The sequence below is a fragment of the Bombina bombina genome, chromosome 1, assembly GCF_027579735.1.
Source record: "Bombina bombina isolate aBomBom1 chromosome 1, aBomBom1.pri, whole genome shotgun sequence".
Classification (NCBI taxonomy): Eukaryota; Metazoa; Chordata; class Amphibia; order Anura; family Bombinatoridae; genus Bombina; species Bombina bombina.
The window spans coordinates 154,999,875-155,013,110 of NC_069499.1; the positions used below are offsets into that span (position 1 = coordinate 154,999,875).

The following is a 13,236-nucleotide window of genomic DNA, read 5'->3' on the forward strand; positions in this document are numbered from 1 at the left end:
TAATTTTAAAATTATGCTTTATGGCTATTTGTAATACTAAAATCTATTAGGATTAGATTGTTGCTCAAATTATACTTTGTTACGATTGTTAACATGTTGCAACTCAATAGTGGGGGTCAAATAAAGGCCGTTTGAATTATGTTATGTGTGTGCATTGTGCTGCACAATTGTTACATCAGCCTGAGATGTCTGGCTTATAGAAAAAAAAGGAAATCTGCACATGATAACGAATGGACTTTTATAAACTGTTCATATTTTGCGTTTTAAATGTGTATCTCCCTCCACATATAAATATATATATATATACATATAAGTGTGTGTGTGTGTTGTTTTTTTACAAAAAGAAAAAGTTAATTTTTTGTTATATGCATTTTTTTTTATCAATTATTTTTTCATAGATGGATCGTTCCCTCAACAAAGATGGACGGCTGGAACTGAGTCGCGTATATTTTAGATCAGGAATGCAGCGGGATTTTATTGGTCAGATAAGACAAAAATAAAGTTAGTTCTATTGAAAGAAAAAAAAGTTAAAGAGAAATGGCCGCTTCCAGCGAGCCAGCAAAGGAGTGGACTAACGAACAGTTGCACAGTGAAGATCTTCCCAAGAAAGACATTATTACATTTCTGCAGGAACATGGCTCGGAATCGGTATATTCCTTGCTTGCTATAGTGTTAAGTTATGTTTGCGTATTGGCCATAAAGCCTTACTGTAACACGTGGGTGGGCTTTGCCTATAATAGAAAAGCTTCTCCCATGCGTGTATGATCTGCACGAGGGAGCGATTTATAACTTGCATCCATATTATTCGTTCTTTTTTATAATCTCAAGCATTTGTCTCTGCTTATGTTTATTTTCTTATATACATCGAGGTGTGTTTTTACGAATTTTGGAGGATGCGGCCTTTAGTACAAAATCCCATTATGCAATCGCACGTATTTCCTTATCAGTTATAGGAAATTAAAATCAATAAGAACTGTTTATCAGATGTGATTTGTACACAATATATACCTTCAAATTGGCCAATACCCCATTTAAAACGGTTATATATTCTACATATTATTTATTTGTAAAGAGTTGCAAATTTCTTAAAGGGACACTGAACCCAATTTTTTTCTTTTGTGATTCAGATAGAGCATGCAATTTTAAGCAACTTTCTAATTTATTCCTATTATCAATGTTTCTTCATTCTCTTGATATCTTTATTTGAAAAAAAGGCATCTAAGCTATTTTCTTGGTTCAGGACTCTGGACAGCAGTTTTTGATTGGTGGATGAATTTATTCACCAATGAGCAAGGACAACCTAGGTTGTTCACCAAAAATGGCCGGCATTTAAGCTTGCATTTTAAATAAAAGATACCAAGATAATTATGACAATTTGATAATAGGAGTAAATTAGAAAGTTGCTTAAAATGTTATGCTCTATCTGAATCACGAAAGAAAAAATTTGGGTTCAGTGTCCATTTAAGCACTGACCTAATTCTAATGTTATAGTTGTATAAACACTGTCACATAATACATTATATATATATATATATATATATATATATATATATATATATATATATATATATATATATATATAAATATATTAATATTAATTTGTCATTTAAAAAAATATAATATATTAATATGTAGTGAATATATTGTGCTTTATTCAAACCAGAATAACCCAAGGGTATTGGAGTGTGCTACACATAGATTAATAAAAACAAAACTTTTATTTTAAACTCCTTAACATTAGACTATACCTAATTATCTCTCTGTCACCACCATGTAGTGACATCCTGTCTGAAAATCATTGCTGTGTACCAGGATCTCTTTATTCTAGTCTTCATGTACACAGAACAGACTTGTAATATTTCACTTCTTGGCCTGTTCAATAGCTCAATCATTTTGATTCACTTATGTATCCTAATGTATGTAAATGCTTTAAATCTGGCTAGTAAATACCCAATGATTGATGTTGAGACTAGGGATGATAAATCAAGGGTTGAATTCCTCTATCGGTTGCAGCCTCTCTCATTTGATCCTGCAACTGATATTTCTGGAGCTGCGGTTTAAACTGCTGCTTCTTAAACATCTTTTGTCAGCTTTGAGATGGTGAATAAAAATCACTCCAGACTTATCCGAACAGGGTAACTGACATACCATGTCTTAGCACATATAGTTGCGCAAGCACAAGGGGTGACATTGCTGCTCACGCAATGATAAATATGCAGTTTGAATGCTCCCCAGTGAATCTTCTCCATCTGTGTAATGATAAATCTGCCAGTTTTTTCTTTCTAAAAAAGGAAGAGAGGATTGTAGCATATATCATGTAATTTTTTTTTCTCTTATTCAAAATTGGGTAACTAACAATAGATATATATATATATATATATATATATATAGTGTGTGTGTTTTATAATTTGTTTTATTTATTTATTTTTTTGGTCCCCCAGCATGACATTTACAGAATTCCAACTCTTAGGTGTCAATCACAATCTTTTAGAAAAACATATCTAATGGCTTTCAACAGAAAATCACCATTAAAATCTATTTGTAGATAAGTCATTCAATATGTCTTTTCTAAAGGACTTTGACCCCCTAGTTCTAAAAAGTTGGACAGCTCTGATTTACAGGTTTACAAAGTTAATTTTATTTCTGCTTTTACCTATAATGGTATCACAGATGAACCTATTTTCATAAACATGTTTGCTTAGTCTTATGAAAGTAAAATGATTTGTACTGTACCTATGTACGTTTTGGATACAGCTGTTGATTTAACTTTTTTTGCTTTTTAGTTTCTTTCAGAACATAAATTACTTGGAAACATAAAAAATGTGGCCAAATCAGCAAATAAAGATCAGCTGATCGTTGCTTATAATAAACTTTTTGAAACAAAGGTACGTATGTACAAAATATTTAATGTGCACGGTTTGTTTAATAATTTAATTTCAACTTTGGGCACATTCTTATAATGTCAACAAGAAGATGCCAGCACAAAGTGGGTGCCTGTCAGATGTCTGTTTGTAGTGTTCATATTCCCTTGTCAGTAATGTTGGAACCCAATGGGGTTAACTTAGTTTTCATACTGGAAGATAGCACTTCCATGTTCCCTGGTCCTTTGCACCAGTTTGAAAAGTAATTAAAAGGGCATTAAATGCAATAAATAAAATTCATGTTTCTGCAGCTCCATATTAAATATGTATTTAAATGTCTTCTTTTTCTATTGGCTCATTGTGGAATCGTAACCAGTCCTCCTACTGGAAAGAGGGCGTGCTCTACATCCATGATTAGCCAAGTGTTATACAAATGCAGATTACAAGTATTCACACTTGTTTGTTGTAGTAGAAAAGCTAAAAGCGACAATAAACATAACTAATAACCAGATACAAAGGGTATCATAAATATTAAATTTAGCACCCAGTTAGCTCTTTGTTACCTCCACTGCTTGTCACCTTTCTCCTCAAGCAGACTTATCGAGCTGGGGTGAACAGATACCATTGTTCCTGCCCTATTAACTTTATTGTAGTGCTCTCTCCAATTCTGAAATTAACATAAACCTCTAGTTTGGGGGGGATGCTTGAGGAGGACGGCCAGCAGGGGAACTGTAACTAGATGCTGCACTGTATTTTACTATTATTATTGCTAGGAAGCCAGGGACCTTGTGAATGGCAAACTGTGTGGTGCATTGCACTTATTTTTTACATTTACTGTTCCTTTAAATGGATATCATAGTGTAAAAATGACACATGCTAATTTGTTAGACTTGCCGGGTTATTGTGTTAAAATTACATGCTCTCTGTTTAACCCTCAAACACATAGATATAATACCGCTTGGGAGCCGCAGAGAACTGCTGGTCCCAAGCAGAAATGGCTGTTGAGCTAATTGGGATCAGCAGTTATCTGTGGCTCCTGAGTGGTATTTTAACTATGCGTGTAACCTCTCTTCCGGTGTTAAACACATAGTTGCTGGGTCGGTAGTGCTATAATTACATGCTGTAAAGAATTTAAGTATGTAATCTTTGCACTACAATGTCCTTTTAAACCAAAATGTAATCATATCTTTATAAGACAGACAGCTACAGAACTTTTGTGCTAATTTTAGTCTTAGTGACTAAATATTACATTCCACATAACTGACACCTGTACATTTGTTCACGCTCACCTTCCATTGGTTTGGTATCCTGATTGAGAATGTGGTGCTCTAAACAAGTTGGGGGAAAAAACAAAAACTAATAAAACAGCCATTTAAGAGTGCTTCATTTTTTTATTAATATTCAGATATATGCAGTTGTATTATTGTGTTTAACCTACACGTAAAATATTTTCCCATGAAAAAGTAGACACATTTAAATTGTTATTATAATTTATATAGCGCCACAGAATTCAGTGGCACTGAGACAAAAAAAAATATAACAGGCTAAACAAAGCAAGTTGGTTCAGTAGGAGGGCCCTGCTCTGAAGAGATTAAAGGGCATTTTAGATATTTTAACTGTCGAAGCATTGTAAATGCAGTGTTACATATTTTTCCCAATATGTCGTCAGATATTTTAATAGCTTATTAACAAAATATGACCCTCATTTCTTCTACCTCTCATTGCACACTTCTTTCTCCCAGTACTGGAGTAAGCCATATATGGGCTCATTGATTAGGCTGCGTGCACAGAGCATTCAGGAGCGCTGGACCAGTGACCTCACCAGTTGTTTGATGTGCACCCAGTAAAAGGCCAATGGTTTACTCAAGTATGAGGAGCAGACGAGATGCAGGGAGTAGAGAAGAGGAAGCGGCATTAGTTGATGATGTGCATAAGGAAAATGCATAATACATTTATAATACTGTAACAGTATTTGGTAAAACTGCTATCACATGACATTAAGTTAGTGTTTACCAACTCCAGTCCCCAATACCTTTTTAACAGGTTTGTCTGAGGTACGGAACATGGGCTAAAATCAATTGCTTAATAATTATCTAACATGGTTTTATTGAAAGAAATTCTAGAATTCTGTATTGGTCCTGAGTACTGGAACTGGGAGACCCTGATTAAAGTACCATGGTTCAGACAGTAGTAAAGTCCAAATCAAACTTTCATGATTACGATAGGGCATGTAAATTTAAACAACTTTCTAATTTACTTTAATCATCAAATTTGCATTCTCTTGTTGTTCTTAGTTGAAAGTTAAACCTAGATAGGCTTTTATGCTGATTTCTAAGCCCTTGAAGACCGCTCTTTTCTAAATGCATTTGACAGTTTTTCACAGCTACAGGGCGTTAGTTCATGTGTTTCATATAGATAACATTGTGCTTATGCACATGAAGTTATTTAAGAATCAGAACTAATTCCTGAAATGCAAGTCTGTCAAAAGATCTGAGATAAGGAGGCAGTCAGCAGAACCTTAGATACAAGGTAACTACAGAGGTAAAAAGTATATTTCTTTAACAGTGTTGGTTATGCAAAACTAGGGAATGTTAAATAATATTTACTATCCCTTTAAGAGACTTCTCAATTTGCTTCAAATTAATTATATTGTTTTTGGTGAGGGAAACAAGAAAATCTAATCCAACATTAGAAAGATATGAGAAGGCAATCTAGACTTTATCCATATTGGTGATTTGCTAAACCAGAATCTGGCTGTGAGAATTTCCTAAGCAAAATATTTTACTTGTGTTTTATAACTGAAGGAATTGTAATGATTTTTAGATTTTATTTCCTTTGGTTACATCTCAGTGAATTGTATATTCCGTTTGTTTTATCTCAGATTCCAGATTTGTTCAAAGCAACTTTGAATACAGATATATCTGGCACCTTCTGACTTATATTTTGAGTAGCTAATTATCACTTGACTTTTTTAATAGAACATTTTTTTGTGCCTTCTTTGTTTTGCTTAATATTGACTAAATGAAGCTACATACTTGTGGCACAGAAAACTGTTACACACTCACATATAGCTGTAAAAATGTCTTAAGAATGTTGTTGTAGGATTTATATTAATTGCTAATTTTTTCTTTAGCGCTTTAAAGGTACTGATGGTGTAGCTAAAGTGACAGATGACGTGAAGAATGTGAAAATAAGTGAGACTGTCAAAGAAAGCAAGCAGGAGGAGATTGTTGAGGTATATTTTAAAAAACCGTGATCGGCCTAAGCAGCGTGAATCAAATTGGTTTTGCCTTAAAGGGACGGTAAAGTCACAAAAAAAATCTTTCATTATTTAAATAGGGCATGTAATTTTAAACAATTTTCCAATTTACTTTTATTACCAATTTTACTCTGTTTTCTTGGTATTCTTAGTTGAAAGCTAAATCTAGGAGGTTCATGTGCTAATTTCTTAGACCTTGAAGACTGTCTCTAATCAGAAAGGATTTTGACAGTTTTTCACCACTAGAGGGTGTTAGTTCATGTGTTTCATATAGATAACATTGAGCTCCGGCACGTGAAGCTCCTAAGAGCAAGCACTGATTGGCTAAAAATGCATGTCTGTCAAAAGAACTGAAATAAGGGGGCAGTTTGCAGAGGCATAGATACAAGGTAATCACAGACGTAAAAAGTATATTATTATAACTGTGTTGGTTATGCAAAATTGGGGAATGGGTAATAAAGGGATTATCTACCTTTTTTTTTAAAACAACAAAAATTCTGGTGTTTACTGTCCCTTTAATGTGTTTTCAATAAAATGTTATACCATTTGAATATATGTATTGCTTCTTTGATTTTATTTTTGTATATGAAATAGCTGCTTTTGACAGGGAGTACAGACCTCCTTTATATTGCCCTTTTCTCTGTACACACAATAGGGCCAGTACTTGGGTACAAAAATGTTAATTTTCAATTGCTCTATCTTTCACCCCCCATCGAGAGTGTGATTTATTCTGCTGTTTCTTGCTTGCATAGCTTTTCCATAGCCAGTACTGCTGTACTGAAATTTTCAGTGTAAGTGGCAGTTTCAACTGGCAAATGCAGCTATTTCACATGACTAAATATAGCATTGTTCTCCCCAGGACCTAGTTAATGTGCACACCACCCGGCTGAATTTCCTAATCACGTGGCTAAAATTTAAAAGGACATGAAACACACTTTTTTTTTTTTTTTCTTCATGATTCGGACAGGGAATACAATTTTCCAACTTCTATCTAATTTGCTTCATTCTCTTGGTGTCCTTTCTTGAAGAAAAACCAATGCACAACTGGGAGCTTTTTGAATGCCTTGGACGAGCCAGTAACATGAGACATAACCAATTAGCAGCTCCTGAGATTACCTAAGTATCCTTTTCAACAAAGGATACAAATAGACCAAAATAAATCCGATAATAGAAGTAAATTAGAAAGCTGTTTAAAAATCACATGCTCTACCTGAATTATGAAAGAAAACTTTGGGTTTCATGTCCCTTTTAAGCCAATGTTAAGTTAAAATTAGCTAAAATAATTTTTTTCAGTGTTTGTTGCACTAATTGTCATTAAATCAGTTTGTTAAATTGTGTAATTAATTGGATAGTTTAACATTTTTAAATAACAGAAAATATTATGAAATTGCAAATCTCACATTGCGCCACCCAGCTTCTTCATAATGGCAACTGGCTGGCAACGTTTTCTGTGTGAGCACTGTAAAGGCAAACAATTTAATACACTTCCGCATGTAAAATGGATATTTGGGAACACATTAAAATGTGGAAAATGACATTATGCTGTCTTTCATGTGTTTACTATATATTTGCCAGTCTTCAGCTCTGCACGTGCACACGTCGCACATCCTAGAGCTTTTGGACAAGTAATAGATGTAACGGTTAATCAAACCTTGGTAATAGTCATTGATGGTGGCAAAATGTTGATAAACACTTTGTTAGGCCAAGGGAAATACAATTATACATGTGTTTCACAAGATGGGCAGACTACACAATGAACCCTTTTTTTTTTTTTTAATTTTTTTTTTTTCACTCTATATAATCGTGTATGTTTGTTTGATGACAGCAAATTTATATCAATGTAATATCCATGCAATATCTTGTTTAAACTACCGCGTCCATAAATTGGAAAAAACAATCGCTTCTTTGAAGAGCGTATAATTGTACTTGTAATGACTCAGTTGGAAAAAATATCTAATATAAAAAGGCAGCTGTTAGTTTATTATGTTCTGTTTATTTTCTCTAGGGTCCCCCAAAATATACAAAGTCAATTTTGAAGAAAGGAGACAAAGTTAATTTTCCAAAGAAAGGAGGCAAAGTGCACTGCTGGTACACGGGAACATTAGAGGATGGAACCGTGTTTGACACCAATGTTTTCACAAGTGAGAAGATTGTGTTTTACTTGTATATTGAATACAACTATAATGCTTCACAGCATGAGTATTTGGGTATTTTAAGTTCTGGAACATGATGGTTTTATTCTATTGACTCATCTCATGATCAAAAATATGTCTGCCTGGAGAGAATTTTTTTCAAAATGTTTTTTTTTTGTTTAGTATTAAATCACAACGCATATGTCTCTTATGCACATACAGACAGAACTCATTTAGGTATATTAACCCCTCAATGACTGTGCAGGGTGCAACGTTTGTCATTAAGCATTTTAAGTACGGGCGGTATGCCATTTATGGTGGGCGCTACCTGCTCTCTGCATGCCTCACGAGTGAAGAAGCGCATAAATAACACTATGGAGACCACATCAGGCCGGTCAGTGGGGTCCCTACATTACATGATACACACTGATCTCAGCTTGTATCTCATGCTGTTGCTGGATGCCTGCCTACCTGTGAGGCTATCAAGCAACAGCACACTAACAGTCAAAATACTTTAGATCAGAATCAACGTATACACACTGGGCCTTGCTTCTGATACCTATCTGCCACCAACATCTATTTCTCCTTTTGTTTGAACATTCATTAGAGCCAAATAGTATGTCATTCAAATATAGTATAATAAATAGATGATAGGTTCAGTATCATTGATGTGATGTTTGCTTTTATCAATTTTTTTTTTTCTATCAGGTTCAAAGAAGAAAAAAAGTGCCAGACCTCTCAGCTTTAAAGTTGGTGTAGGAAATGTAATTAGAGGGGTAAGTAGAAATATTTAAGGCAGTTTTACTTAGCTTAGTTAAATGGTTCATAAAAAGATACATGTAACTGTTAACATTATAGATAATTTAAAATGGTATTTTTTCTATGCAGTGGGATGAAGCACTACTCACTATGAGCAAAGGTGAAAAGGCAAAGCTTGAAATTGAGCCGGAATGGGCATATGGCAAAAAAGGGCAGCCAGACGCCAAGTATCCTTTTTATATACAATGTTTACAATGTTTTGTTAGTATTTGTGTACAGCTAGCAATGACACTAATCTGTCTTTTGCAAAGGTTAGGCTTGGATTTCATGTTTCACCCTATACATTGTTTAGTTAAAGGGATATGAAACCCAATATTTTACTTTCATGATTCAGATAGAGCATGCAATTTTAAACAATGTTCTAATTTTACTTCTGTTATCGATTTTTTTTTTTTTTTATTTTTTTTTTTTTTTCCCCCTTTGGTCTATTGGTATCCTTTGTTGAAAAGAAGGGATGTATGCTTAGTCGGCCCTTTTCTGAAACACTATATGGCAGAGGTTTTGCAAGAACAAAATATGGCAGCACTATTCTTCAGGTGCTCCAGATGCCTACTTAGGTATCTCTTCAACACAGAATATCAAGGGAACAAAGCTAAGTTGATAATAAAAGTACATTGGAACCCTTTTTAAAATGGTTTGTTATATCTGAATCCTAAAATATTTTTTGGGGGGTTTCATATCCTTTTAAAGGAACATTAAACCCCAAAATTTTCTTAAAATATTCCGATAGAGAATACAATTTTAAACAACATTCCAATTTACTTATATTATCTTATTTGCTTCATTCTTTAGATATCCTTTGTTGAAGAAATAGCAATGCACATGGGTGAGCCAATCGCACGAGGCATCTATGTGCAGCCACCAATCAGCTGCTACTGAGCCTATCTAGATATGCTTTTCCACAAAGGATATTTAGAGTATGAAGTAAATTAAATAATAGAAATAAATTAGAAAGTTGTTTAAAACGGCTTGCTCTTTCTAAATCATGAAAGAAAAAAATTGGGTTTCATGTCCCTTTAATGTCACCCAGTGTGATACATGGTTAACAGTAATGTGAGCATCGCATTACCTTTTACTTTTAAAAAAACTTTCTTACTGCAAGTATATAATTAACCTACCTAATAGAAGTTGGGTGGGTTAGGAAACATGAAATAATTTGTACCATAAAGGCATTCTTATCAATATCAGTCCACTGATTAATACACATGTGGATCATACTAGCAAAGATAGAGATGCTGTGAGAGACTTGGTACATCTATAACTTATTTGGTAACTGTTCTTTTTTGAAGAGCCCTATCTATTATATTCAGTTCCTCTGGTCTTGCATCTCTTCTTCCTAGCATCCGTTTTCAATATGTGTTGCTTATTGTGCTTCTGCAGGGTATATTGTGCACATCTCCCAGTTGTTGGTGGTCTTGTTTTACCTTTCACACATAACCCCTCACCTCTTTCATGCCATTATAAAGGTACCTCTAACTCTAATCCGTGCTGTTCATGCATTAATTTGATAGACCCTCAGTGCATATCCTGTCTTCTGTTTGTCTAAGATAGCAGATTATATATTGCATTGCATTAAGGGACGCTGAACCCAAATTTTTTCTTTCGTGATTTAGATAGAGCATGACATTTTAAGTTACTTTATAATTTACTGCTATTATCAAATTTTCTTCATTCTCTTGGTATCTTTATTTGAAATGTTTAGATGCTGGCCCATTTTTGGTGAATAACATGGGTTGTTCTTGCTGATTGGTGGATAAATTCATCCACCAATAAAGTGCTTTCCAGAGGTCTGAACCAAAAAAAACCGTCTGCCTTCTTTTTCAAATAAAGATAGCAAGAGAACAAAGACATTTTTAATAGGAGTAAATTAGAAAGTTTCTTAAAATTGCATGCTCTATCTGAACCACGAAAGAAAAATGTGGGTTCAGTGTCCCTTTAGCTAGATGAAAGTGATATTCATAAATAATTGTGTATGTTCCTTGATTCTAGTACACAGAATCCCTCCTAATACAAAGCTCATTTTTGAAGTGGAGCTGGTGGATATTGATTGAAGAAAAAAACTCATGTTGATTTTCTTAAAGGACTATTCTACAAGCATATTGAAGACATCATGATAAATACAGTTTTTGACAAAAGCCTTACATGTAAATAAAACTGTTCTGTGGTATCTGGCTTGGCCATTGAGATTTTATTGTGAACTTGGGTTCTTATTTCAAAAATATCATTTTGAAATTGCCACTTAAAAAATAACATCTGAATATCATTTTATTCATGGAACAGAAAGCTGGTTTCATTGGATGGTAATACAAGATAATGATTAAAGACACCCCTAAAGGTTTCATTAATCTTTTTAACCACTGTACAAAGTAATGCATTTTTATCATAAAAAAAGAAAAAAAAATCCTTTAATATAAAATACCAAGTGTGTTTGTCCAAAGCTGTCATGCGCAGTAGACGGCACAAGGACAAACACACCTGGCCTTACACAAACTAACCTGATCTTCTGTCTGGGGGGAGTGGGTGGGGCGTAGCGCGGGCATGGTGGGGGTGTGATGGGCGGGGCGTAGCGCGGGCATGGTGGGGGTGTGATGGGCGGGGCGTAGCGCGGGCATGGTGGGGGTGTGGCGGGGAGGGCGTTGCGCGGGCATGGTGGGGGTGTGACGGGCGGGGCATTGCGTGGGCATGGTGGGGGTGTGATGGACGGGGCATTGCGTGGGCATGGTGGGGGTGTGACCGGCGGGGCGTTGCGCGGGCATGGTGGGGGTGTGACCGGCGGGCATGGTGGGGGTGTGGTCTGTAGAGTGAGCAAAAGAGGGGCAATAGAGACGGGGGAGGGAGAAAGCACAAGAGAGGGTGGAGGGAGAGAGACAGCAAGGGGTGAGACCCGCTGTATTGCAAAAAATTGGCCCATGCCCACGGGCTTTAGGACTAGTAAATATATATTTAACCACCACCCCATGGTAAAGTGTTTTTTTTTTTTTTTTTGTTTTTTGTTTCTCTTTTTTTTAAAAAAAAAAAAGATGAGAAGAGCAGTACATTATTATTAGTACTTATCTCAATCCTATTGACAAAAGGAAGAGAGAACTCTCAACACCTTTTTAGTGGCATAAATTATATAACCGCTGCTAAAGCAGAGGTGCTGGTAGTGCACTTTTTTTTGGTGTGGATATTATGGCTTTTTGATTGGCTACTACCCACAGATCATTTTTTGGGGGGAAAAAGCTTTTAACTGTATGAATAAAATATATATATATATATATATATATATATATATATAAAATTAAACACACACACACACACATTATAACCCTCCTAGCGCTAACCAGCAAACAAGGTATTATTTACAATCATTTTAGAATCATTGCAACATAGTAAGCAAAAATGGTCAAAATATATATGATGTGTAACACTGTTTACACGTTAAAGATCTAATGTTCAAACTATGTAAAAAGCAACAAATAGCTCTTATAAAACAGATCTATGTTCTCAAGGAATAATGATATTTCAATATAAGCGCTAATCTAAACCAGGCACTTAAATATACACAAAGATATTCGTTTTTAATCTTGAATAAAAAAAACACTCTAGCGACAATGTTTCTCCAAATATTATAGGGGTGCAATATATAAACGAGGTCTTATACAGAACAAACACTAAAAGTAGCTGTTGCGGACCCCGGTTCGAGCAAACTACTTACACAAAATAACCTCAATCATATCACTGTGGATTCGTAGCTGTTGTCTGCCAACGCTCGTTCTTTATGCTGATGACTACATCACTGGTTAAGCTTGTCCAATGGGTGATGAGAAGCTCACATATGGAAAGTAAACAAATACACAACGGACATAGCGTAATATTGTTAAATAATAAAATATTAACAACATATGAAATCACACTTGCAAGTGTAACCTCAATCTAATATGAGGTATCAGAATCACAAAACAGCCACTTTAAATGATACAGGCCCTATAACAAACAGGCACTCCAAGAGATAAAGTTATAGATCCCAATATGAACAGTCTACTTACACGAAGTAACCTCAATCGTTTGAGGTAAGGGTACAACCAACAGGGAATATGATTGCTGCCACCACGGTACCGTAGCTTCTCGTGGTCCACCGCTCAATCTGTTCTGTAGATACTGGATTTGTGTGCCGATAAAGGCG

At 35.0% G+C, this 13,236-nt stretch overlaps 1 protein-coding gene across 1 annotated transcript; it reads left to right on the forward strand.

Annotated features, from left to right (window-relative positions):
• The first annotated feature begins 491 nt into the window (after window positions 1-491).
• Window positions 492-11,238, forward strand: FKBP3 (FKBP prolyl isomerase 3). Its single transcript, XM_053697677.1, has 7 exons — window positions 492-648; window positions 2,784-2,885; window positions 5,995-6,096; window positions 8,126-8,261; window positions 8,961-9,028; window positions 9,141-9,238; window positions 11,068-11,238. Exons 1-7 carry the CDS (start codon window positions 538-540, stop codon window positions 11,120-11,122), a joined length of 672 nt encoding a protein of 223 aa, XP_053553652.1. The 5' UTR covers window positions 492-537; the 3' UTR covers window positions 11,123-11,238.
• The last annotated feature ends 1,998 nt before the right edge of the window (window positions 11,239-13,236 follow it).

Excerpts from the sequence above, each read along its gene's own strand:
- FKBP3 (XM_053697677.1), top strand. The coding sequence starts at position 538 with ATGGCCGCTTCCAGCGAGCCAGCAAAGGAGTGGACTAACGAACAGTTG. Across the intron at positions 6,097-8,125 it reads AGCAGGAGGAGATTGTTGAG|GGTCCCCCAAAATATACAAA; the intron begins GTATATTTTAAA and ends TATTTTCTCTAG. Across the intron at positions 9,029-9,140 it reads TAGGAAATGTAATTAGAGGG|TGGGATGAAGCACTACTCAC; the intron begins GTAAGTAGAAAT and ends TTTTCTATGCAG.